At 49.0% G+C, this 25,907-nt stretch overlaps 1 protein-coding gene across 2 annotated transcripts in view; it reads left to right on the top strand.

The window, feature by feature from the left end:
• Positions 1-25,907, top strand: part of GRID1 (glutamate ionotropic receptor delta type subunit 1) — a 678,013-nt gene that overhangs the window by 195,560 nt on the left and 456,546 nt on the right. For both annotated transcript variants that reach the window (XM_082629921.1, XM_082629922.1), the window contains exon 4: positions 3,079-3,284. In XM_082629921.1, coding sequence (XP_082486047.1) covers positions 3,079-3,284 — 206 coding nt within the window. The remainder of the gene's footprint in view (positions 1-3,078; positions 3,285-25,907) is intronic.

Raw genomic sequence — 25,907 nt, 5'->3', positions numbered from 1 at the left:
GCAGACCCTGTACTGGCACTTTCCGTGATGATCCATCATATATGATCTATATTTGTGCTGTTCAATATGGTTGCCACCAGCCAGATGCGACCACTGAGTACTTAAAATGTGGCTAGTGTGACTGAGGAACTAAGCGTGTGATTTTATTTAATTTTAATGAGATGAAGTTTAAATTTGAACAGCTATAGGTGGCTAGTGACAGCCCAGATTGAGGGGAAACCATCATGGGCCATTTGGGTGCAAGCTGTTGCATGCCCGGCATGGGAGCGCACTGCTGATTTAGGCATGGGTGTCTGCTTGGTGCTGAGATGTTCTCAAGCTTGCCCTTGGCAGGCGTGAGTTATGCTGTGGTCAGGAGAAGGAGGGGCCAGTGTTGACACCAGCCCTGAGTTTTCCTAGGTAGGGGTCCCCTCCCCCTGCTATACTTCTTCTCCTTGAGCCATCTCTGCCCATTTGCCTGCCATTCCCTCTGATAGGTGAAGAAGCTCTGAAGAACCTCTTCAAATTTTTCTTTCAAGAGGCTTTAAGGCTACAGATCTCTAGGGCCCCAAGCAGGCTGATGGGGACTGCATGGCCTCTCTGGGTATCCAAGGGGTATTGACAACCTGGGGCCTGTGTGTTGGGAGCCCCTGGTGCCAGGGAAGGTGCAAGGCACTGTGTGGTCTTCCATTGGTCACCTTTGGGGGAGCCCTGGGGCTTGGTGCAGAGGGCCCGTCCTGCTTCCTGGCACCTTTTCCTGTCTGGATCAGTGGGCAGAGCAGCATTGAGACCTCTGTGCTTTGTCAGGCAGGCAGCTGTGGGTGCATGTTTGTGCTCCAGGGGCCAGGCTGCCGATAGACCAAGCTAGCTGAGATCATGGCTGGACTTGAACACATGGACTTGAATATCAGTCTCACATTTGCAATCTCTGGAAGGGGCCCAGGGGTCCTCATTTGGGCACTGCTGTGCCCTCGGATGGACCATTAGGATGTAGGCTCTCCGTGCCTCCCAGGTGCAGGCCCCTGAGATGCAAGCAGGTGGTACCTTCAGGAACTGTGATTCCTCACAGTCCTACGAAAATGGTAGTCAGGAACTTTCATCCCCAGTTTACAGATGAAAACACTGAGGCACAAAGTGGATGGAACTCTACTAAGGAACTGTACTAAGTTCTAAGTGTCTGAGTCTACAACAGGTACTCAGACCCTATTCCAGGGCTTCCCCCCATCGTGGGAATAGAGGGACTCTGTGCACATTCCCCCCAGCACCCCAGTTATGACTGTCATGGTGCTCTGGTCTCCCTGGCACCGTGCTTGCTTTTCCATGGCTGCTCTTGTCATATCCAGCTGGGACTAGACTTACTGGTGAGCCAACCTCCCAGCAAAATGGGCAGTGAAGGAACCACTGTAGCAGCTTGCATTCTGCCTGGTACGTGTAGAATTCATGAAATTTGTGGAATGGGCATGAAGTGAAAGTTTGGAAGAGGAACTGGTTGGGAAAAACAATCGGGTTGAATTAACACTGTATCCTTTGAATTTGATTTTGGGTGACTGGTTGGGCCAGGGCATGCCCGGGCAGCCCACTGACATCCCAGGCACTGAGGGAGTACAACGTGTGCGATATGGACTGGCCCAGTGTCCTTTGGAGGGGGTGGCTCAGGTGTGGGGCCTGCCTTTGGGAGCTGGAACACAGATATGGACCAGATGAAGGAAACATCCCAGACTTGAAAAAGTGGCCTGTGCATTGAGACTCTGGGCTGCAAGTGACAGCAATCCAGCTCAAGCTGGCTTAGGCAGGAAAGGGTATTCTTTGGCCCATGAAACTGAAAAATCCAGGAGAAACAGGCTTCATAGGTGGACCCAGAGGCTTAAATGACATCATCGGGACTGTGCCCTACTCTTGAACCTGCTTGCTGGCTCCATTCTTGGGCAGATCTCCTTTAGGAGAGGCCAGATGGCTCATGCAGGGCTGCTGCTGAGAGATTTGGGCCCTGGTTAAAAAAAAATAAAATTCAGCAGCCCCGGCCATCACAAGAGTAGGTTTGCACTAATTTTTTTTTTTCTTTTTTTTTTTTTGCGGTACGCGGGCCTCTCCCGTTGCGGAGCATAGGCTCCGGACGCGCAGGCTCAGTGGCCACGGCTCACGGGCCCACCCGCTCCGTGGCTTGTGGGATCTTCCCGGACCGGGGCACGAACCCGTGTCCCCTGCATTGGCAGGCGGACTCTCAACCACTGCGCCACCAGGGAAGCCCCTGCGCTAATATTTGATGTAGCTGGGCCCCAAGCTCCTTATGGGCTTCTGCTCCCAGTTTTCCATGCTCCCCTCCTGCCCTGGGCTTGCATCCTGACCCCTTGGTGACCACAGGGGAAAGAGCAGACCTCTCTCCCAGGTGCTCCACCAAAGTGTCAGGATGGTGCTCAGTCTAGGACCATCCTGGACCACCTGCTCACCCCTGAACCAGTCAGGATGCAGAGTTCTCGTTGGACTTGGGGTGAGATCACCCCAGCTGGAAAGAGGGTGGAGGAGGAGAGCTCATCCAGGAAAATCAGGTCCCTGGAACAAGACAGAGTCCCAAGCCTCAGGGAGGCTGTGAGGGTGCAGGCTGTTCAGTTACAGGATTGGGGCAGGGACTGAGGCTGGGCCTGCTCTGACCAGGGCAGTCAGTGGCCTTAGCTCACCACTAAGGGTCAAGGAGCCATAGCCCTGGGGAGCAGAGCCAGGTGGGGGGAACAGGGGTCCAGGGTTAGGGACCACCACCACATGTAGCAACCAGGACAGAACCGCCAGAACCTTCACTCCCATTGGGTGAAAGCAATAGGGAGAGAAAAGGAGCTTATCATGCAGGACACTTGTGGCCACAGGACCTGTTGGATGGCAGGAAGTGCTCCCTATGGTGGGAGAAACTTACCCAGGGGCGGATGCTGCTGAGGGACATTGGGACTAAATACGTGTCTTCCAGCCTTTGTTCATTGAACCATGGAGGCAGACTTGAGTCCTTGCTCAACGCCCATATGGGAGGGGGTAGCATTGGAGTTAGACGCCCTCCAAGGTCCCTTCCCGCTTAAAGATGTTTCTCTCCCCCTCGTCTTCTCCACTGCTCAGATATCCGTGGGCTCCAAAGCTTTCTGGACCAGGCCTCGCGGCTGGGCCTTGATGTCTCTTTACAAAAGGTGGACAAGAATGTTAGCCACGTGTTCACCAGCCTCTTCACCACGATGAAGACAGAGGAGCTGAACCGCTACCGGGACACACTGCGCCGCGCCATCCTGCTGCTGAGCCCGCTGGGGGCACACTCCTTCATCAACGAGGTAGGTGGTGGGGCCTGGGGCCCAGGAGCGCTGCCCAGGTCTCCCTGGGGGTGGCTCAGGTGGGCTACAGGCACTGTCTTCTTGGGCATGGCTAAAATGGATGTGGGGATCCCTGGGTGCTGAGTCCACAGCACATACCACAAAGGAGGAGACCCCAGCACAACTTGACTCCTGACTGGTCCCTGACAGGTGACCCAACACCTGCCCAGATGCTGAGAGGCTGGGGGCGGCTAGTGGGAAACCTGGTTATTACTCACTGCCAGGGATTTTTGCAGCAAAATTGAGGCCGTTGTATGTTGTTTTTTTCTTTTTAATTTTCGTCTCTTTGTTGACAGGTGTAAGCCTCTAGGGATAAAATAAATTTCCAGCTCTCGGCAGAGGTGGGCAGCTCTGCTTTGGGATATGTTAGCACCCGGAGCAGGTTTTGTTTGCATGTCACCAAATGATACTTGGTGTATGTGCTTATTTTTTTGGTGCCTGGGATAATCAATGATTTTTTCCTAAACAACTTCATTAGGGGTCAGACCCACCAGTTTAACAAAGAATCCATGAATTTGGGAACAGAAAACTAGAAGTACTATATGAGCTGATGATGGGTGCGTGCTGGTGGTCTAATGGCAAAGAGGTGACCACCTGGAGTTGGTAGGTCCCTCTCTGGCCTGGGTAGGTTTTGGGGGACAGGCTGTGGGTGTGGTGTGCCTGGCAGCAGCGGTGGACGGAAGGAGTCAGGGGGTGGCTGAATGCTCCTGGTGGTTTTCTTTCCAGCCCCGGGCACTTTGTTGGCCCTCTCTGACTGAATGTAAAATGAAGTGAAAGGCAGAATTATACTAATTCCATTTGATGTCCTTTGCTTGCTTATTCTGCTTTCTTCTCTTATTAATTATTACTCGAAATGCTACCTCATGCATCAGCAGCCAGCACGAAGCCCACTGCTGGAGAACTTAAAATTTGGGAACGCTTAATTTGGTGCAGTTGGCCAGCAGCCCTGCCGCTCTGGGCTAATCAGGCCCCGGATCACGCTGGTGGTCAGCCACGCTGTGAGGTCCCAGTGATGCTCGGCATTTTCACCAGAACACATTTCTCTGTATGAAATCATTCAGGCCAGTAATGGGCAGGCTAGGATTAGCACTAATGTGTCCAAGGCTTTCTCAGAATGTTCCAGCAGTGTCTGTGCCAGTGTCTGCTCATAGGAAAGCTTTTCTCCTTGCTAAAAGGCCGGTGGAGTCTGCTCTGGGGCTGGTGTCTGCTAAGTGTCGCCGTGCCCCTGTCCTCCCCTCTCCTCGCCAATCCCTCGCCTCCTCTCCTTGCTTCCTTTCTGCCCAGCTACTGCTCTGCTGAACGTTGGTTTTGGATGTAAGCAACTTTGGGGTCGAGTCCAGCTCCCCCACTTACTCTATGTGTGACCTTGGGTCATTTGCCTCACCTCTGTAACCTCAGTGTCTTCACCTGAAAGTAGGGATGGAGGCGGTGACGGACACATAGCTTCTCGAGAAGCATCCATGCTTGTTCACTGTTCACATTCATCATTTTAGATGAATTCAGCTCTTGCCCTGTTTCTAGGCCCTGCAAAGATTTAACACATAACCAAGACTGGCCTAAAGGTATTATTTCCAAGTGGTTAATTATGCAAATTCCTGCAGTGTTGGATACACTTGGCTTGGCTTTGGCCGGTTGCCTTCTTGATCTCCCAGACCGTGTTTGCAAAGCCTTTGCTTTGCTGGGTGCTGCGGAGCTGGGGTTGCCCCTGGAGTGGCTGCTCTTGTTTTTGGCTGCACCTCGCGCTGCAACCTCTTAGTTCCCCGACAAGGGATCAAACCCTGGGCCCCTGGAAGTGGAATCACAGAGTCCTAACCACTGGACCGCCAGGGAAGTCCCCTGGAGTGGCTGCTCTTAATGTCGGGCAAGAATGACAAGACCCTGGGAGGGGTGGCCAGAGACTGTAGGGGAGGACAGCACCTGGGCTTCATTACTTCCAGCTCCAGCTTGCTCAGAGTCTTGGTTTCTGGTCCCACGTGCCTGCTATCAGGAGGAGGGAGGGTACCATCATTTCCTGGGTGCCCGCCATGGGCCCGGCCTTCTCTAATCCTAACACTTTGAAAATGAGGCAGCCGGAGCTGAAGAAGTTAAATGCCTCGCTTAAGGTCATGCAAGCAGCCACCCGGGGTTTGAACGGGACTCAAGTCCACAATGACCCACTCCAGAGCCCCTCTGTGCCATGTTACAGGCACATATCACCTTATTATGCTTCCCAGATACGGTGTCTTTTCACCACTTGAAGGTTTGTGGCAACCCTCTGTTGTCAGATGATGCTTAGTAGTTTTTAGCAATAAAATATTTTTTAATTAGGATATGTACTTTGTTTTTTTTAGACATAATGCTATTGCACACTTAATAGACTACAGTATAGCATAAACATAACTTCTATATGTACTGGGAAACCAAAAAATTCATGTGACTTGCTTTATTGCACTATTTGCTTTATTGCGGTGGTCTGGAACCAAACTGACGATATCTCTGAGGTCTGCCTGTATGGAAAAGACAAGCATAGGAGTTACTGTACTGGGTAAAACAGGGCCATGCTGGTTTCATGGGGGAAGGTATAATTCAGTTGCCTCTGTCCAACATCTGGCAAAGGTTTTTAGGGTGCTTATGCTCAAAGAGTTTTACTGCATCTGGTAAGCGTGGTAGGGGAAGGAGCCTGGATTCTGGAGGTGAACGTGTCCTGTATGGCTGGCTAGCCCAGCAGGTCCTCCAGGAGAGACTTGGAGATGCCAATCCCAGAACAAAACCTTTGTTCACTGCACACAGGCATTGCTTGGGCTTTTTGAGCAGAGAAACCCAACCTCTTCTTTGTTGTGACAAGGACAGAGGATGTTCACAAGGGTGACCCACTGCCAGGACATGTCCTGAATTTTATGAAACACAAAACATTGGTGTGGGGAAGTGAATGGCCTCAGAGCCCCACCGCTACTGATGACATGTAGATATTGTGTCCGATCAGGCCTCGTATGGACAAGTTCCAGTAGGACTGGGTTATGTGGTCCTCTTAGCTGTACCTCCTCCCCTTCCCCACTCAGAAAGCCTGGCTGATGGGAGTGCGGGAGGAAGATAGTTCTGCTTGAATCGTTTACATTTTGCTGCATGTGAATCTGTTGGGAAGGCCGGTGCTTTCGCTGTCGTTAATAACAAATTCTACATGACATGGACATGGCTGTCTGGGACCTGCCAGGCTGTTCATATGCTGTGCTGGGAGGTCCACTCAGTCACTGGGGGTGTGTGGGGGGCTCGGCCTGGGGGCCCGTGCACCTCTGGCCTCTCTGTGATCCCACTTTGCAAGGGGCTACCCTTGCCAGGGGTTGTGGGCTTGGGGAGTCTAGCCTAGATGGTGGGTGAGAAGAGGGGTGTGCCGCAGGCTGAGGCACTGGGGTCTGCTTGGGGGGCCCTGTGGGCTCATATAACGGGCCCCGCCTCAAGCTCCCCTCAGCTTTTATCACTCAGTCTTGAATCCACATTGCCTCCTCTGAGACCTTTTTTATCACAGTGCTAATATTATCACTGCATCAATGCATTATCTTTAAAAGGCTCCCCTTGGGGAGACTGGGCTCAGGGGTGACAGAACTCCCGTCTTCTGGTTCCAGACTTGGAGCCCCCCCAGGGTGCTGCCCTTGGGGGAATGTGAGGGCACAGGCCACGGAGGGAAGCCTTGCATGGGCTCGACACTAGGACTCTCGGAGTGAGGGGAGGTGGCACCTTCCAATCACTCCTAATTGGGACTGAGTTGGACTCATCCTATCCTGAGCTGGGCCTTGGTTCTTCTCTGGACCATTGTCTGCCAAGTGGGGATTTAGTGGATGGTGACAGCCATCTATGATGCTATACTCATGTAGCCTGTCAGCCCAAACCAGCCAGGGGAGGTGGGAATGTCAGTGTCCTCTCCTCACTCACTCCAGGGCTGTGGAAGTCCTGAAGTGATCAAGGTGACAGCTGCTGAGAGGGGCCGAGGCCAGGGGTCTTGCTCCTGGCTGGTGGAGCCACCTCCCCTCTGTTCAGGAGTTCCTCTTTCATTTGTCCAGCACTTAATGAGCCCGAGTGCTGTGCTAAGTTCTGTGCTGGGCACTAAGGCTACTGTCTCTGCTCTCTTGGGGCTCCCAGCTTGGTGGGGAAGACGGAGGTGTAAACAAACCCCTTCACCTATAAAAGCAGAGGTGTGGACCAGGTCCTGTGAGAGCACCAAGGATGGAGCCATGTCCTCTGGTCCGGGAGAGATGGGGTGGCCAAAGGGTCAGGGACCCTCCCTGGAGTAGGTGACACTGGGTCTGGGTCTATAGGGATGAGCTTTGATTAACCTCATGGTCAAGGTGGGGCTGGAGACAGGGGTCTGGAGAGCCCTAGGATCTTCAGGGATGTGTGTGGTGAGGTTGCTGCAGTGGGTGTACAGGGTGGGGAGTGGTGGGGCTGAGGCTGGGATGGCAGCAGGAAGGGGATCCCTATTCCGGGGGTGGAGAATCCAAACTTCGGGACCGGTTTGTTCTTGGTTTGTTCTTTTCAGGGTCTTCGAGGTTAATAGTCTATAGATTGGCCTCCAAAACCACAGCCCCAGCTGTTGAGGGGTGTGTACGTCTCACTGTTATTTCTTCTCCAGGTCAGGTTTGATGGGGAGCCCTCCAGTCCACAGTCCATTTTGGCCCCGGGCTTCATCTCATCTTCCTGAAGGAGAGTCTATCCATACGTTCATCCGCTGTCCATGTGTCTGTCCATCTGTCTTTCCATCCATCCATTTGTGTGTTCATGCATCAGTCCTTCAGTCCATCCATCCATCCACCCACCCAGTCATCCATGCAGCCAGTACAGATTGGGTGTCTACTATGGACCAGGAACCATATCAAGTACTGGCTGGGAACACAGTGGTGGTGCCTTCTCCTGGGGACCTGCCATGGTGTTGAACATTGTGGCTACACCGTGGCCGTGGTCCTTCTGGGCGCTCGCTGTGGCGGATGAGAGGGGCCGCCCCAGGGCTCTCATCCACCAGACCCTCCTCTGGGAGTGTGCAGAGAGGGGGGACTCCAGGACTTTGTCCTTCCAGCTCTCATTCGTTATTTCTGTGCTTCTGTCTCTGGCTTGGGCTTCCCTCTTTCCTTTTGTATCCTCTTTATTTCTTTCTCTCCTCTCCCTCCCAGTCTGTTTTGTTTTACTGGAAAAAGTAGAAAAATTAAGCTATTTTAAGCATTTATGGAGAAGAATTGCCACTGCCTGCTGACAGTTCATGAGGCAGACACCGTGCCCTGCCCCTGCCCTGCAGTCCGATTGCCGTCTAGCCCTGTGCAGCCTGTCCCTCCCACGGGAATGTGACCCCCTCAAGGGCAGGGACTGCGTGGTGTCCACTATTTTATCTTCCAAGAGCAGCACAAGTCTTGGCCCACAGCGGCTGTTGAGGGAATGATGAATGGATATTTTATATTTCTTACTTCCAATAGAAAGCTACGTTTTCTTGTATATTCCTCAGTTGCCTTGTTTTGGTTGGTCATCAGGTCCTTGGCCAGCCCATCAGCAAGGGCTTTGGTCTTAAAACTTCTGCTCTTTGGAAGACTTAAGTTTGCTTCAGAACCCTGCCTTTGGCCTGGTCTTGGTTCCTCGGTTAGCAAACGGGGTGAGCTCTTCCTGCGGGTGGCACGTGGTACCACAGGGGGAGAGCAGTGTGCAGGGAGGTGAGTGGGTTGGGAGAGGGCTGGCAATAAGCAGCAGTGCAGGCAGGTGTGGGAGACTGGACACACACACACGGACGCACACATGGATACAGGCTGATACAGTGATACCGCCAACCAGCTACATACTCTGGTACAAGCAGACCCTCAGACTAGCACAGCCCAAGAGGCACTGATACACACACATATGCGTGCACACACACACACACTCACTCTCTCACACACACACACACCCTGAAAGGCACTGCTGATGGCAGAGCAGTCTGGGGAAGGCATTGCAATGTTGGGAAAGAAATAGCAGCACCGAGTGACAGTTGCAGCTGATGGCTTTTGCCTCTGCGGTTAGAATGATACCAGGGATCTCTTTCTGTACCGAGAAGGATGAGAGAAAGAACAGCAAGGGAGCAGCCTGTTCATAGGACAGCTCCCCATTGCTCTGGGAGTGGGGGTCAGTGTTCACCCAGGCTGGGGGGAGTAGGTGAATGTGAAGGGACAAAGGTGGACAGGGCCACTTCCAAGCATCCCTCCCCACCCCAACCTGGACTGGCTTCCCAGGCAAGGGGTGTGGCTGGAGGCCAATTTAATCTTTATTAGAAGCACAGCCAGGGTTAACGCCTGGCTCCGAATCAGTTGCTTCTCAGTTTGCTGCAGTGAGTGAGTTTGCTCCTACAATTTGAATATAAAGACCGTGCTTTTAAATACATTCATAGCAAAGGTAAATTAAGTGATTGCAACGTTCTGTTGTCCCACATGATACATGCAAATATTTCTCACTCCAACATGGTAAATCTTCAGCAGATGACTTTATCACTCAGAGCTAGGATAATTCTGTGCCATTTAAGTATCATTTATCAGAATGTTTAAAATTACTAATTAATTATAGAAGATTAATTTTTAAATGTGGCCCTGCATTTGCATTTAATTATATCCTACTGCTTACGGATTTTAAAGCCTTAGTAGTTTAGCAAAAGTACAACGAGTCTGAGAAATTCTTTTTTTTTCCCTTTAGAAATTCTTAGAAATGAGCTCAGGAGGAAGAGATATTCAGTAGAGTTTGTTCTGGCAGGTTTGGAGCTCTGCGATGCTCAAGGCAGCTGGAATTCGAGGCCTGGCTGAGATGGGGAAGGGAGCAGACAGCTGTCCCCCCAGGGCCTGTGTCCAGGTCACCGTCTCCTTCCCTCTCTGTTCCCACACCCCTCTCATCCTTCTGACCCCTGTGCACCTGTTGCCGAAATCTCGGCTTCTCTGTGCACTGATGCCAAACAGAAATATGGAGACAGAGATTTTGGAGGAAGAGAGAGATGGCTTTATTTTTCTGCCAGGCAGAAGGGAAGACACAGCAGGCTAGCGCCTCAAGAACTGTGCCCCCCTACTCCTTTGGGAATCAGAGAAGATTTTATATGTGGGGCTCACAGTCCAGGGTATATGATAAACATCAAAGTAGTGAAGGTCTTGCATTCTTCGTCTTCCTGCATTATTTCAAAACAGTCACAGCTGGCATCAGGCAGCCCAGTAATTGGGTCCGTTTGTCTCAGGGTTATCTGCCGGAGACCTTTTTTTCTGAAATGCAAATGCTACAAGGGGTGATTTGCTACAAGGGAGTGCAGGATGTAATTCACATAGTGTTAAAGAGTAATAGGTTAGCTTTGTGAAGTACAAATCTAGTTACAGATTAGTAACAGTTAAAAAAAAAAACCAACTAGGAGTGATTAACTCTTTCAGGCCAGGTTATGTTTCTTCTTTAGCCTGTTCACTGTTCCCTTTATTTTCCTTGTTCTCAGGAGAGGGAAAACTTCATTTCAATTTTTGCTGCAACACACCCTGGGAAAGCCATTGAGGGCTTGCAGGGCACTGCAGCGCCCTGGGCATACCTCCATGGCCACCCTCACCGCAGGGCCCACAGCCAGCCCCCACTGTGCTGTGAGCATGTTTGTCTCTCTCCCCATGGAACCTAGGAGCATGTGAGGCCAGGAGCTGGGACTGGGACATATTCATCTTTGTTAATGGCCTTTTTGGAGCCTGTGGATGACGGTTTTCAAAGGGATGGATGCAAGGCTGACTCCCAGGAGCCCTGACTCCTGCCCCAGGCAGATATTCTCTGGACGCTCAGTTACGCAGTGGGCACAGAGTAAACACATTCTTAAGGTTCAGGCCAAGCAGGGGCACCTGAATAAGAGATTGTTTTTTTTTTTTTGCTGTACGCGGGCCTCTCACTGTTGTGGCCTCTCCCGTTGCGGAGCACAGGCTCCGGACGCACAGGCTCAGCGGCCATGGCTCACGGGCCCAGCCGCTCCGCGGCATATGGGATCCTCCCAGACCGGGGCACGAACCCGTATCCCCTGCATCGGCAGGCGGACTCTCAACCACTGCGCCACCAGGGAGGCCCTAAGAGATTGTTTTGAAAGAATGAAATGTTTGGTTTTTAAATTTCAAAGGAGCATCCAAGCCCTCCTCGAGGGAAATGCTTGAATGTGGCTGGACCTTCTGGAGTTCGTTTGCTGTTTGAGTGCTGTTTCTATTTCAGGTTGCATTTTGAATCTGCCACACCATTCCTGGTGCTCAGGGAAGCCTTACTCAGCTGTCTGGGAGGCCTGTCTGCTCCTTTCTGGGGTTGAAGAGAGGGATCTTGAACCTGAAGCATGGGCCTGGAGATACCTGGTGTTCTTTTCTTCCTCTGTGGACCATTAAATAGCCAGCAGAGTGTCAGTTCCCCCCTGCAGGGGTCTCTGTGGCTTATTAGCAGGTAGCCCCTGGGGCTGGGGAGGCGTCAGGCATGGGAAATAGGCTTACAAAGGGAAACAGCCTGCAGCAGTGGAATGACTCAGTTACCCTTTCTGCTTCTGGATCCCTAAGGGTGTTCAGCTTGGGGAGGCTTCCCCTGAGGTGGTGAGTCAGCCCTTTGCTGATTGAAGGTCTGGGTGGGGAGCCCAGTGGGAAAGGAGCAGAATTTCCTCAGCCCTGCGGGAAGCCACGGGAAGGCTAGGGTGTTAAAGAGACGCAGAGTTGAGGCGAGGTGATCCCGTTTGGCGCGCATTCATCTCACAGAAGCTGTCTGTACCGTGCAGCCCATGTCTGGTGCCATCCTCTACGTGCTATCAAATGGGGCCCTTGCTTGGTGCCATCAGGAACTTGGCCTTGGTCGTCTGCCTTTTGTATCCAAGCTGCCAGTCGGCTTGGAGCATAGAAGGCCTCTGCATCAGTTAGCTGGTGCAGCGTCACAAACCATCCTCAAACTCAGTGTCGTGAAACAATAATACTCATACTAATGAGTCTCCTGGTCAGCAGACCTGGGTCAGACGTGACTGATCTTGTCTGGGCTTGCTCATTCATCTGTGGTCAACTGGCCGTTCAGCTGGGGCTGGCTGGTTAGGATGGTGGTGGGCTGGCTGTGAGTTGGGGTGACTGGTGACCAGGCCTCGGGTCTCTCATCACCAGTTATTAGCCCACACTTATTCATTGGGCACCAGCGGAGTTTCAAGAGAGCAAATGTAAGTGCTCAGGGCTGCTCGAGGCCTAGGTTCAGACCTGGTGCATCATAGCTTCTGCCATGATCTCTTGGCCAAAGCAAGCCACGAGCCTGGATTTAAGGGCCAGGCGAAGGAGATGCTGGGGAAATTCCTCTAGGGGGAACTGCAAGGCTACATTGCAAAGGGAGTGGAAACAGTAAAGGATGGTGAGTTTGGATGGGGCCAAAGTGGATGGGGCCACTTTGTAATCTGTCTGCCATTCCCAGATGGGCTTCCTGGGAGGAAGGTCTTTGGGTAACAGGGGCCATATGCCTCCTTTCTTGAACTTTTTTTTTTTTTTGACACCTTTATTGGAGTATAATTGCTTTACAGTGGTGTGTTAGTTTCTGCTGTATAACAGTGAATTAGCTATATGCACACATATATCCCCATATCCCCTCCCTCTTATATCTCCCTCCCACCCTCCCTATCCCACCCTTCTAGGTGGTCACAAAGCACCTAGCTGATCTCCCTGTGCTGTGTGGCTGCTTCCCACTAGCTATCTGTTTTACGTTTGGTAGTGTATATATGTCCATGCCACTCTCTCACTTCATCCCAGCTTACCTTTCCCCCTCCCTGTGTCCTCAAGTCCATTGTCTACGTCTGCATCTTTATTCCTGTCCTGCCCCTACGTTCTTCAGAACCTTTTTTTTTTTTTTAGATTCCATATATACGTGTTAGCATATGGTATTTGTTTTTCCCTTTCTGACTTACTTCACTCTGCATGACAGACTCTAGGTCCATCCACCTCACTACAAATAACTCAATTTCGTTTCTTTTTATGGCTGAGTAATATTCCATTGTATGTATGTGCCACATCTTCTTTATCCATTCATCTGTCGATGGACACTTAGGTTGCTTCCCTCTCCTGGCTATTGTAAATAGAGCTGCAATGAACATTGTGGTACATGACTCCTTTGAATTATGGTTTTCTCAGGGTATATGCCCAGTAGTGGGATTGCTGGGTCGTATGGTAGTTCTATTTTTAGTTTTTTAGGGAATCTCCATACCGTTCTCCATAGTGGCTATATCAATTTACATTCCCACCAACAGTGCAGGAGGGTTTCCTTTTCTCCACACCCTCTCCAGCATTTATTGTTTGTAGACTTTTTATGACGGCCATTCTGACCAGTGTGAGGTGATACCTCATTGTAGTTTTTGTTTTTGTTTTTTTAAATAAATTTATTTATTTATTTTTGGCTGCGTTGGGTCTTCGTTGCTGTGTGCGGCCTTTCTCTAGTTGTGGTGAGTGGGGGGCTACTCTTCGTTGTGGTGCATGGACTTCTTGCGGTGGCTTCTCTTGTTGTGGAGCACGGGCTCTATGTGCATGGGCTTCAGTAGTTGTGGCACGTGGGCTCAATAGTTGTGGCTTGCGGGCTCAATAGTTGTGGCTCGCGGGCTCTAGAGCGCAGACTCAGTACTTGTGGTGCGTGGGCTTAGTTGCCCCATGGCATGTGGGATCTTCTTGGACCAGGGTTCGAACCTGTGTCCCCTGCATTGGCAGGCGGATTCTTAACCACTTCGCCACCAGGGAAGTCCCCTCATTGTAGTTTTGATTTGCATTCCTCTAATGATTAGTGATGTTGAGCATTCTTTCATGTGTTTGTTGGTAATCTGTATGTCTTCTTTGGAGAAATATCTGTTTAGGTCTTCTGCCCATTTTTGGAATGGGTTGTTTGTTTTTTTGATATTGAGCTGCATGAGCTGCTTGTTTATTTTGGAGATTAATTCTTTGTCCATTGCTTTGTTTGCAAATATTTTCTCCCATTCTGAGGGTTGTATTTTCATCTTGTTTATGGTTTCCTTTGCTATGCAAAAACTTTTAAATTTCATTAGGTCCAATTTACTTAATTTTGTTTTTATTTCCCTTTCTCTAGGAGGTGGGTCAAAAAGGACCTTGCTGTGATTTATGTCATAGAGTGTTCTGCCTATGTTTTCCTCTAAGAGTTTGATAGTGTCTGGCCTTATATTTAGGTCTTTAATCCATTTTGAGTTTATTTTGAGTATGGTGTTAGGGAGTGTTCTAATTTCATTCTTTTACATGTAGCTGTCCAGTCTTCCCAGAACCACTTATTGTGGAGGCTGTCTTTTCTCCATTGTATATTCTTGCCTCCTTTATCAAAGATAAGGTGACCATATGTGCGTGGGTTTATCTCTGGGCTTTCTATCCTGTTCCATTGATGTATATTTCTGTTTTTGTGCCAGTCCCATACTGTCTTGATTACTGTAGCTTTGTAGTATTGTCTGAAGTCAGGGAGCCTGATTCCTCCAGCTCCATTTTTCTTTCTCAAGATTGCTTTGGCTATTCGGGGCCTTTTGTGACTCCATACAAACTGTGAAATGTTGTGTTCTAGTTCTGTGAAAAATGCCATTGGTAGTTTGATAGGGATTGCATAGAATCTATAGATTGCTTTTGGTAGTAGAGTCATTTTCACAATGTTGATTCTTCCAATCCAAGAACATGGTATATCTCTCCTTCTGTTTGTATCATCTTTAATTTCTTTCATCAGTGTCTGATAGTTTTCTGCATACAGGTCTCTTGTCTCCTTAGGTAGGTTTATTCCTAGATATTTTATTCTTTTTGTTGCAATGGTAAATGGGAGTGCTTCCTTAATTTCTCTTTCAGGTTTTTCATCACTAGTGTACAGGAATGCAAGAGATTTCTGTGCATTAATTCTGTATCCTGCTACTTTACCAAATTCATTGATTAGCTCTAGTAGTTTTCTGGTAGCATCTTTAGGATTCTCTATGTATAGTATCATGTCATCTGCAAACAGTGTCAATTTTACTTCTTCTTTTCTGATTTGGATTCCTTTCATTTCTTCTTCTTCTCTGATTGCTGTGGCTAACACTTCCAAAACTATTTTGAATAATAGTGGAAAGAGTGGGCAAACTTGTCTTGTCCCTGATCTTAGTGGAAATTTTTTCAGTTTTTCACCATTGAGAACGATGTTGGCTGAGGGTTTTTCATATATGGCCTTTATTATGTTGAGATAAGTTCCCTCTATGCCTACTCTCTGGAGGGTTTTTTATCATAAGTGGTGTTGAATTTTTTTGAAAGCTTTTTCTGCATCTATTGAGATGATCATATAGTTTTTCTCCTTCAGTTTGTTAATATGGTGTATCATGTTGATTGATTTGCATATATTGAAGAATCCTTGCATTCCTGGAATAAACCCCACTTGATCATGGTGTATGATCCTTTTAATGGGCTGTTGGATTCTGTTTGCTAGTATTTTGTTGAGGATTTTTGCATCTATGTTCATCAGTGATACTGGCCTGTAGTTTTCTTTTTTTGTGACATCTTTGTCTGGTTTTAGTATCAGGGTGATGGTGGCCTCACAGAATGAGTTTGGGAGTGTTCCTCCCTCTGCTATATTTTGGAAGAGTTTGAGAAGGATAGGTGTTAGCTCTTCTCTAAATGTTTGATAGAATTCGCCTGTGAAGCCATCTGGTCGTGGGCTTTTGTTTGTTGGAAGATTTTTAATCGCAGTTTCAATATCAGTGCTTGTGAATGGCTTGTTTATATTTTCTAGTTCTTCCTGGGCCAGTCTCGGAAGGTTGTGCTTTTCCAAGAAATTGTCCATTTCTTCCAGGTTGTCCATTTTACTGGCATATAGTTGCTTGTAGTAATCTCTTATGATCCTTCGTATTTCTGCAGTGTCAGTTGTTACTTTTCCTTTTTCGTTTCTAATTCTGTTGAGTTGAGTCTTCTCCCTTTTTTTTTGATGAGTCTGCATAGTGGTTTATCAATTTTGTTTATCTTCTCAAAGAACCAGGTTTTAGTTTTATTGATCTTTGCTATCATTTCCTTCATTTCTTTTTCATTTATTTCTGATCTGATCTTTGTGATTTCTTTCCTTCTGCTAACTTTGTGGGGTTTTTTGTTCTTCCTTCTCTAATTGCTTTACATGTAAGGTTAGGTTGTTTATTTGAGATTTTTATTGTTTCTTGAGGTAGAATTGTATTGCTGTAAAGCTTCCTCTTAGAACTGCTTTTGCTGCATCACATAGGTTTTGGGTCATCGTGTTTTCATTGTCATTAGATTCTAGGTATTTCTTGATTTCCTCTTTGATTTCTTCAGTGATCTCTTGGTTATTTAGTAGCATATTGTTTAGCCTCCATGTGTTTGTATTTTTTACAGTTTTTTTCCTGTAATTGATATGTTGTCTCATAGCGTTGTGGTTGGAAAAGATACCTGATATGATTTCAATTTTCTTAAATTTACCAAGGCTTGATTTGTGACCCAAGATATGATCTATTCTGGAGAATGTTCCATGAGCACTTGAGAAGAAAGTTCTTTCTGTTGTTTTTGGATGGAATGTCCTATAAATATCAATTAAGTCCCTCTTGTTTAATGTGTCATTTAAACCTTGTGTTTCCTTATTTATTTTCCTTTTGGATGATTTGTCCATTGGTAAAAGTGGGGTGTTAAAGATCCTTGCTGGGTAGAGTAATCGTGGTTGTAGGTTTTTCCCTTTCTTCACTTTAACTATGTCCTGCCACTCCCTTCTGGCTTGCAGAGTTTCTGCTGAAAGATCAGCTGTTAACCTGATGGGGATTCCTTTGTGTGTTATTTGTTGTTTTTCCCTTGCTGCTTTTAATATGTTTTCTTTATATTTAATTTTTGATAGTTTGATTAATATGTGTCTTGGCATGTTTCTCCTTGGATTTATCCTGTATGGAGCACTCTGTGCTTCCTGGACTTGATTGACTATTTCCTTTTCCATATTAGGGAAGTTTTCAACTATAGTCTCTTCAAATATTTTCTCAGGCCCTTTCTTTTTCTCTTCTTCTGGGACCCCTATAATTTGAATGTTGTTGTGTTTACTGTTGTCCCAGAGGTCTCTGAGACTGTCCTCAATTCTTTTCATTCTTTTTTCCTTATTCTGCTCTGTGGTAGTTATTTCTACTATTTTATCTTCCAGGTCACTTACCCGTTCTTCTGCCTCAGTTATTCTGCTATTGATTCCTTCTAGAGAATTTTTCATTTCATTTATTGTGGTGTTCATCATTGTTTGTTTGCTCTTTAGTTCTTCTAGGTCCTTGTTAAAACCTTTCTTGTATTTTCTCCATTCTCTTTCCAAGATTTTGGATCATCTTTACCATCATTACTCTGAATTCTTTTTCAGGTATCCTGCCTATTTTCTCTTCATTTGTTTGGTCGGGTGGGTTTTTACCTTATTCCTTCCTCTGCTGTGTATTTCTCTGTCTTCTCATTTTGCTTAATTTACTGTGTTTGGGGTCTTCTTTTCTCAGGCTGCAGTTTCATAGTTCTCATTGTTTTTGGTGTCTGCTCCTAGTGGGTTGTGTAGGCTTCCTGGTGGAGGGGACTGTTGCCTGTGTTCTGGTGTATGAGGCTGGATCTTGTTTTTCTGGTGGGCAGGACCACGTCCGGTGGTATGTTTTGGGGTGCCTGTGAACTTAGTATGATTTTAAACAGCCTCTCTGCTAATGGGTGGGGTTGTATTCCTGTCTTGCTAGTTGTTTGGCAAGGGGCGTCGAGCTCTGGAGCTTGCTGGCCGTTGGGTGGAGCTGGGTCTTAGCACTGAGACAGAGATCTCTGGGAGAGCTCTCGCCAATTGATATTACATGGGGCTGGTAGGTCTGTGGTGGTCCAATGTCCTGAACTCGGCTCTCCCACCTCAGAGGCTCAGGCCTGACACCCGGCTGGAGCACCAAGATCCTCTCAGCCACACGGCTCAGAAGAAAAGGGAGAAAAGAAAAAGAAAGAAAAAAAGTTATTAAAATAGAAAATAAAAAAAATTATTGAAATAAAAAAACAAAGAAAGAACAGAGCAACCAAACCAATAAACAAATCCACCAATGATATCAAGCACTAAAAAGTATACTAAAAAAGAACAAAAACAAAAACCAAAAAATGGACAGATAGAACCCTGGAACAAATGGTAAAAGTAAACCTATACAGGCAAAATCAAACAAAGAAGCATACACATACACACTCACAAAATGAGGAAAAGAAAAAAATATATATATATATAAAGGAAGAGAGCAACCAAATCAATAAACAAATCTACCAGTGATAATAAGTTCTAAATACTAAGCTAAGATAAACATAAAGCCAGAAATAAAGTAGACACAGAAAGCAAACCCCAAGTCTACAGTTGCTCCCGAAGTCCATCACCTCAATTTTGGGATGATTCGTTGTCTATTCAGGTATTCCACAGATGCAGGGTACATCCAGTTGATTGTGTGGATTTAATCCGCTGCTCCTGAGGCTGCTGGGAGAGATTTCCCTTTCTCTTCTTTGTTTGCACAGCTCCCGGGGTTCCTCTTTATATTGGGCCCCGCCTCTGCATGTAGGTCACCTGAGGGAGTCTGTTCCTTGCCCAGACAGGAGGGGGTTAAAGGAGCAGCTGATTTGGGGGCTTTGGCTCACTCAGGCTGGGGGAAGGGAGGGATACGGAATGAGGGGTGAGCCTGCGGTGGCACTGGACGGTGTGGCGTTGCAACAGCCTGAGGCGCGCTGTGTGTTCTCTCGGGCAAGTTGTCCCTGGACCACGGGACCCTGGCAGTGGCGGGCTGCACAGGCTCCCGGGAGGGGAGGTGTGGAGAGTTACCTGTGTTTGCACACAGGCTTCTTGGTGGCTGCAGCAGCAGCCTTAGCGTCCCATGCCCGTCTCTGGTGTCTGCGCTGGTAGACGCGGCTCACGCCCATCTCTGGAGCTCGTTTAGATGGTGCTCTGAATCCCCTCTCCTTGTGCACCCCGAAGCAATGGTCACTTGCCTCTTAGGCAGTTCCAGAGTTTTTCCCAGACTCCTTCCTGGCTAGCTGTGGCGCACTAGCCCCCTTCAGGCTGTGTTCACGCAGCCAACCCCAGTCCTCTCCCTGGGATCTGACCTCTGAAGCTGGAGCCTCAGCTCCCAGCCCCTGCCTGCCCCAGCGGGTGAGCAGACAAGTCTCTCGGGCTGGTGAGTGCTGGTCGGCACCAGTCTTCTGTGTGGGAATCTCTCCGCTTTGCCCTCCGCACCCCTGTTGCTGTGCTCTCCTCCATGACTCCGAGGCTTCCCCCGCACGTACCCCTGGTCTCCGCCAGTGAAGGGGCTTCCTAGTGTGTGGAGACTTTTCCTCCTTCACTGCTCCCTCCCTGAGGTGCAGGTCCCATCCCTATTCTTTTGTCTCTGTTTATTCTTTTTTCTTTTGCCCTACCCAGGTATGTGGGGAGTTTCTTGCCTTTTGGGAAGTCTGAGGTCTTCTGCCAGTGTTCAGTAGGTGTTCTGTAGGAGTTGTTCCACATGTAGGTGTATTTCTGATGTATTTGTGAGGAGGGAGGTGATCTCCACATCTTACTCCTCCGCCATCTTGAAGGTCCTCTTGAACTTTGTTTTGACCTTGGTCAACTTTGGGGTGAGAGTGGCAAGGTGGGGGATGTGGAACAGCAGGAGAGATGGAAAATAGGCCTTTATCAAACTTGCTTATTTAGACCTGTGAACTCACCGAATCTCCTCAGCAATGCTGGAAAGGAAGGGCTGTCACAGAGCTCTGGAGCCTGGGGGATTTAGGGATTTGCTTGTGCTCCCACAGGTAGAGTGACAGGGCTGGGATGGGAATTCAGAACTCTTGACTCACAGCCCAGATCTTTTCGACTATATGCCACTGGGAGAAGGAGGAAGCTTGCTGCCTTTGACAGATCAAGGGGAAGCCCATTTCCCTCCTATAATTTGGCAAATGGTGGGCTCGATGATAATTGCCATTGAGGAGCAGGTGGGGTGGGGTTCCAGAAAGTGGACTGGATACCTCTGAGAGTTCATCTGGGGAACGAGGGATCCCTCTCGCCCCATCGCGGTCCTGCCTTTGCCAACACACCTGCAGAGAGTGTGAGGAGATGGACAGGCTGCCTGTGCCTCTCCTTGGTAACCGGAAGGGCATCTTTCAGGGGACACTCTGGTCACCAGAAAGCCTGAGGGCATTTTACTTGACGCTTCTATAGTGTGGTCAGTGGGATGGGGAAAGAGCAGAGTTCCAAACAGACATGGTCCAGCTTCTGTCCCATTCCTCTCCGTGCATCTTTCTGAGCTTTGCTTCCCTATCTGTACAAAGGAGTTAATGATACTTGACTCACAAGGTTACTCTAAGAATTAAGCATAGGGAACATTCTGGGGTGCAGATCTCCCTGTTTTCTCCTTCATAGTGCCTAGCACATGGCTAGCACTATTGTGTCAACGGAGAGATGGATGAGTCTTAGAAAATTTAAGGATATGAGGCCCTGAGGCATTGAGAGGAATAAAATCTTTTGTGACTCTGGGCAAGGTCAACATTCCAAATTTTGAAATGTGTTGGTGGTTGACATTAGGAATTCTGATGGAGACCTGCTGCTGGGGTCGATTGACTGAAGGAGAGACGTGGGCCTGGTTGATGGGCCATTAATAGATGAGTCTAATACTCATTTCTCAGCTGTTTGCTATGTGGGAGTGGAGTGGCATATCCCTTCCCCTGGTGTGTTACCCGTGAGTCTTCAGTATCTGCACCCATGAGTGATGTCAGGGAGAAAGCAAAGAACAAGGATTGTGGTTCACAGTTGGAGCCCTGGAGATTGGGGAGAAAGGAGATGCTGGGGGAGACCAGTGTGAAGGTGTGAGAGAAAGAAGCAGATGCAAGTAGAACATCGAAGGAAACATTTACGAGGGGAAACCTGCATGCATCCCTCAACCCCATATACAAAGCCCCGGTACACTGGCAGGCAGTGAGGGAAGGCGTTGGGTTCCTACCCTGAATCTCTCCATAGGGAGATTCAGGGCTAGAAGCACTTTAATTTCAGTAACAAGAGCCAGGGCAGAAGACCCGAGTGTGTCCCCCTTTTTTCTTCCTTCCTCCCATACCCACCTAGTCCCTTCTTCCCGGAGGAAATCTGAGGCTTTTAGATGCTCAGCTGGGGACACGATGGTGCGTCTTCAGGAGCTAGGGCTGCTGACAGCACAGAGGAAGGGACACTGCCTTTGGAACAAATAGGCACACGGTGAGATCCCAGCCCACAATTGGTGCCATCTTTTTGAGCCTGGTTGCTGGTCTGCTAACTGGGATAATAATACCTTCCCCGTGTCTTTGGATGGGGCTTGGCTGAGGTTGTAGAGCCAACCTGGGCTATTGGGGTCAAGGGTGGAAGTTTCAGTGGCTCAGAGGAGCAGTGCTTTGAGCAGCCTTTGAGCTCCTTCTGGACTGTCGGGTGGTCAGCCACCATCAAGACAGAGTGGGACCTGCCCCCAGACCCCTCACAGTGGGTGCTTTGGGGGATAAAGGTACAGGCCCCGCCCCCAAAGAGTGGCCAAGCTTAACTGGAGAGAAAATTCACACTCAGGAAGAGCTATGAACGAGAGAATTTGGTGCCCACCGGTGAGCCCCCGACTGGAGAGAGTGCCATGCTGACAGCATGGGGGAAGGCGCTGTGCATCAGCTCTTCTCTTGCAGCTCTGCAGTAACCAAGTGGGTCCATCCAACCCAGGCAACCACAAGAACCACTCTTGGCTAATTCTGTCACGTGCGGACTTTGAAGACAACCAAAGGGTTAGGTAAGAATGGCTAAAGCCACCCTTTGGAATGCCAGCCAGATATAACACAAATCACAAACCTGAATGCCCGTGACCTCCAGGCAGGTATATTAAAGTGTAGAGCAGGTGGGCTGTGAGAAGAGCTGAGAGTGTAGCACCTGTGGGCACCTGGAGGGCACATCATTCCCTGGAGGGGATGGTCAGGCTTCAGTGAGGTTCCCACGTGAAGGCCTGGTGCAGCTGCTGCTGCCTGTGTCTCAACAGGAGGCAGAAATCTGGACTTTACTGTGAAATCTCTTAATTCTTAAATGTCGGCGACTAATTACTAGATTTTTAAGCTCTCCATTGGCCAACTCTGCCTGTGGTGGGGCTGATAAGACTTTTCAGACTGCTGAGTGGCAATGTCTGACTTATTGCTTATGTACTGTCAACTTCAGCATATTAAAATATGGGCATAGAATGAAGTGAGCCCATTCTCCTTTCCCAGTTCTTTCTCACTAGGAATCAACAATCATCCTTAGCACAGTGTTCCTAAGAGTTCCTGTTTCACTCCTGGATCCTCAAGATACCCCATTTTCTGTGCATCTGTTATTCTTCTTGCCCTTGCCCGTTGGTGTCAGGATGTTGCTGACCTGCCTTAGGATCCTTCTTTGTATTTATTTGCAGGAAGTTCTTGGGCTTATTATCCATCATTGCTCAAAGTCTATGTTAAATGCGAACTAAGTGTGTGGAGGTCAACTCCTTAGACAGAGGTTATCATTGGTGTTGTTTTGGGCCCTAATAGTACTCCACAGTGCTGCTGCTTGTTGCTTATCCTGGGGCTGGCAGTGTCCTGTTCTTGAGTCTGGTAGCTTTCCATGGCCCTGGGTGCTCCTGAGTATGATACCGGGAACTGGTCAATTTCTTAAAAGCCTGGCTGATGTACTTGGTGACTCTCTGAGCATCTACTTCACACAGCTCTTTCTGAGCGCTGGGGAGCAACTGAGAGGTGAGGTTGGTCCCTTCCTGCAAGTGAGACATGGTTTAGAAAAACATGAGAAGTGAGCCTACAGCCCAAGTAAATGCCTGAGCCCGGCCTGGACCACGCTCCCCTGGGATGCTGTGCTCTATATGACTCTGGTGCCTCTCCAGGTCTCAGTTTGCTTGTCTTGAAATGGATTAAATGTTAATCCAGCAGCCAGTATGGATCAGGCCATTCTCGGTACTGGGGATACAGAGGGGCTGAGACAGATACGGTCCCTGATTTCAAAGAGCTCACATTCTAGTGGAGGCAGTGGGCAGACACTAAGCAAATACATGAATAAACCCAAAGTAATTCAGTTAGTGACAACCTCCTTGAAGAGAGATAAGGCAAGGTAAGAAAAGAGTGGATGGTTGGGACACTGTTTTAGTTGCAGTGATGAGGGATGGTGCTGCCAAGGAGGAGGCTTTCGTGGAGCAACCAGAAGGATGTGATGGAGCCCATCAAGCAAGATCTGACTGCAGAGCGATTTCAGCAGTTGGAAAGCATGTGCAAGGGTCCTGAGGCTGGACTGAGCTTGGCACACACTGGAGGATCTGTGAGGAGGAGGGTGTGCCTGGCGCAGGGTGAGCCAGGGGAAGGGTGGTGGGAGCTGAATGTGGGGAGGGGTCCACGGTTGGAGCACAAAGCACTGCTTTCTGGGAGGGCACAGGAGCTTGTCTGGGGCGCTCTGCATGGGCCCCTGGTGTGGGAATTAGGCCCCTGCTTTGTGTCTCACCAAGCAAGTTCTCAGCGGGGAGTGCAGCCTCCTGGCAGCCACCACGGCAGCTTCCGTGAGGAGCAAGTAATCAACCTAAAGAGCTTTGCATTTTATTAATGTGTGTGCAAATGGGCCTGACTTGCTGTTCCAAGGACTCTCCTTCTGGAAAGGCCGAGAGGACATGCTCTTTGCAGAAACATCTTTCCTCTGTCCTTCACCAGGGAGTTCAAACCCAACCATGACTAACCTTTCCTCAGTCACCTAATGGGAGTCAGGCAGGACTGCTACTGAGCCAGTGCAGGCCTCCCCACCTGTCGGCCTCTGCTGGTTTGCACTTGTGCCAATACGTAAACAAATCTGGGCTGCTGTTGTCTGTTTGTGTGCATGTGTATGCATGTGTATGTGTGTGTGTGTAACGCGGGTCAGTTTGCTCTTGGGTCCCACCTTTATCCACCTGCTTCCCCCAACCCCCTTCCACACCCCACTGGGGCTCTCCATGTGTTCAAACCCCATGGAATCAGTCCCATCAGGGCCGTGGCTATAGCCTAGGCATAATAGGAAACCTCAGAGGCAAATAAAAGGTGGGGGAAAAAAGACTTCTCTTTGTGATGGGGAACACTATTTGCACATTTAATTCAGTGGCCAATTTAAAAAAATCATGACTTTTTCTTTCTTTGAGGGGAGGTGTCCTTTCAAATCTGGCTAGTTTTAGCTTCAAAAAGAAGGGAAGTTGTATAATAAGCTAGCTGGGTGCCCGGCTGGGCTCCAGAGCCAGGAAGAGGCTGAGCAGGGAGAATTCTAACCCTGGGACTGTGTGTTCCCTTCCACTTGTCTGGTGTCTCTTCCTCTGAGGATGGAGCCATGCCCAGAATGGCTGCCTGCCCCGGGGAAGGCAAAGCAAATACATCCCGGGCCCATCACTTAATTCCTCTAAGTGAATGTACAGTGAATGGCCCTGCTTCTCCGACATGGTCAGACAGAGAGGCCTTGCCATGTGGCAGGTATGACATGTCCTCAAGTTTGGGGAACACTGGGGGCAACAGAAAGAGCAAGGGCTTGGGAGTTACACAGCTGGGCCCACTCTCTGAATCTGGGGTCACTTGTAAAATAAGAAGCTAATCCCTGCTCACCCCCGGGGCTTGGTGAAGTTTAAATGAGACGTGTGGGAAGTGCCTAGCATTGCCTGACCTAGAGCAGGTGATTAGTAAGTGACTGCACCCTGCCCCCTCCCACGACATAGGGTCCCTCAGATCTGACACTCTGCCCAGACCAGGCTGTTGTCAGCACTCCCATTTTCCAGATGCAGGGACTGAGGCACTGCTGGGTTATATTCGGGGGTCTGGGGTCTCCAGTGGAATATTTCTAAAGCAATTCAGGGTGAAGAGCCATGGAGCCGGCTTGAGGGAAGGAGAGCCAGAGCAGCGAGAATGGGCATGGCCTTTGGAGTTAGTGCATTTGAGGTTAGAATCCCAGCACTGGCCTTATGGCTGTTGGCTGTGGGCAAGTTATAAAACTGCTGTACAACTTTGTCTTCTCATCTCTAGGATGGGGGGTAGTAGCAGAACAACATCATGAGAATGTGACGAGAGTTTGACAAGACAGTGCATCTGAAGTGCTTAGGATGGTTTCTGGTACGTAGTGAAGTGCTCAGTGACTGTCCCTGGTATTACTGTGATAATGGTGGTGATGCTTCTGCTGTTGCTGCTGCTGATAATAGTGATGATGACAATGATGATTAGGGTGAAGATGCTGGTGATGGTGATGATGATAGTTATGATGAAGATGGTGGCGCTGGTGGTGGCGATGATGATCATGGTGGTTGTGCGGATGGTAGTGATGATGATGGTGGTAAGGATGATGTGGATGACAGTGCAGTTTGTGCGTCCCATCAGAACTACAGTCCTTGGCACCATCTTTGTCTTACTTGTAACATGAGGTCTCAGCTCAGTCATAGAGTACTCAGAGGTGATTTTTTGATTTTTTTTTTTTTTTGCGGTACGCGGGCCTCTCACTGCTGTGGCCTCTCCCGTTGCGGAGCACAGTCTCCGGACGCGCAGGCTCAGCGGCCATGGGCAGCATGTGGGATCTTCCCGGACCGGGGCATGAACGCATGTCCCCTGCATCGGCAGGCGGATGCTCAACCACTGCGCCACCAGGGAAGCCCTCAAAGGTGATTTCTATTTCATT

The sequence above is a fragment of the Mesoplodon mirus genome (genome assembly GCF_964341445.2).
Source record: "Mesoplodon mirus genome assembly, chromosome: 2".
In the NCBI taxonomy this organism is placed as follows: domain Eukaryota; kingdom Metazoa; phylum Chordata; class Mammalia; order Artiodactyla; family Ziphiidae; genus Mesoplodon; species Mesoplodon mirus.
This window is presented reverse-complemented; position numbering and strand designations above follow the sequence as displayed.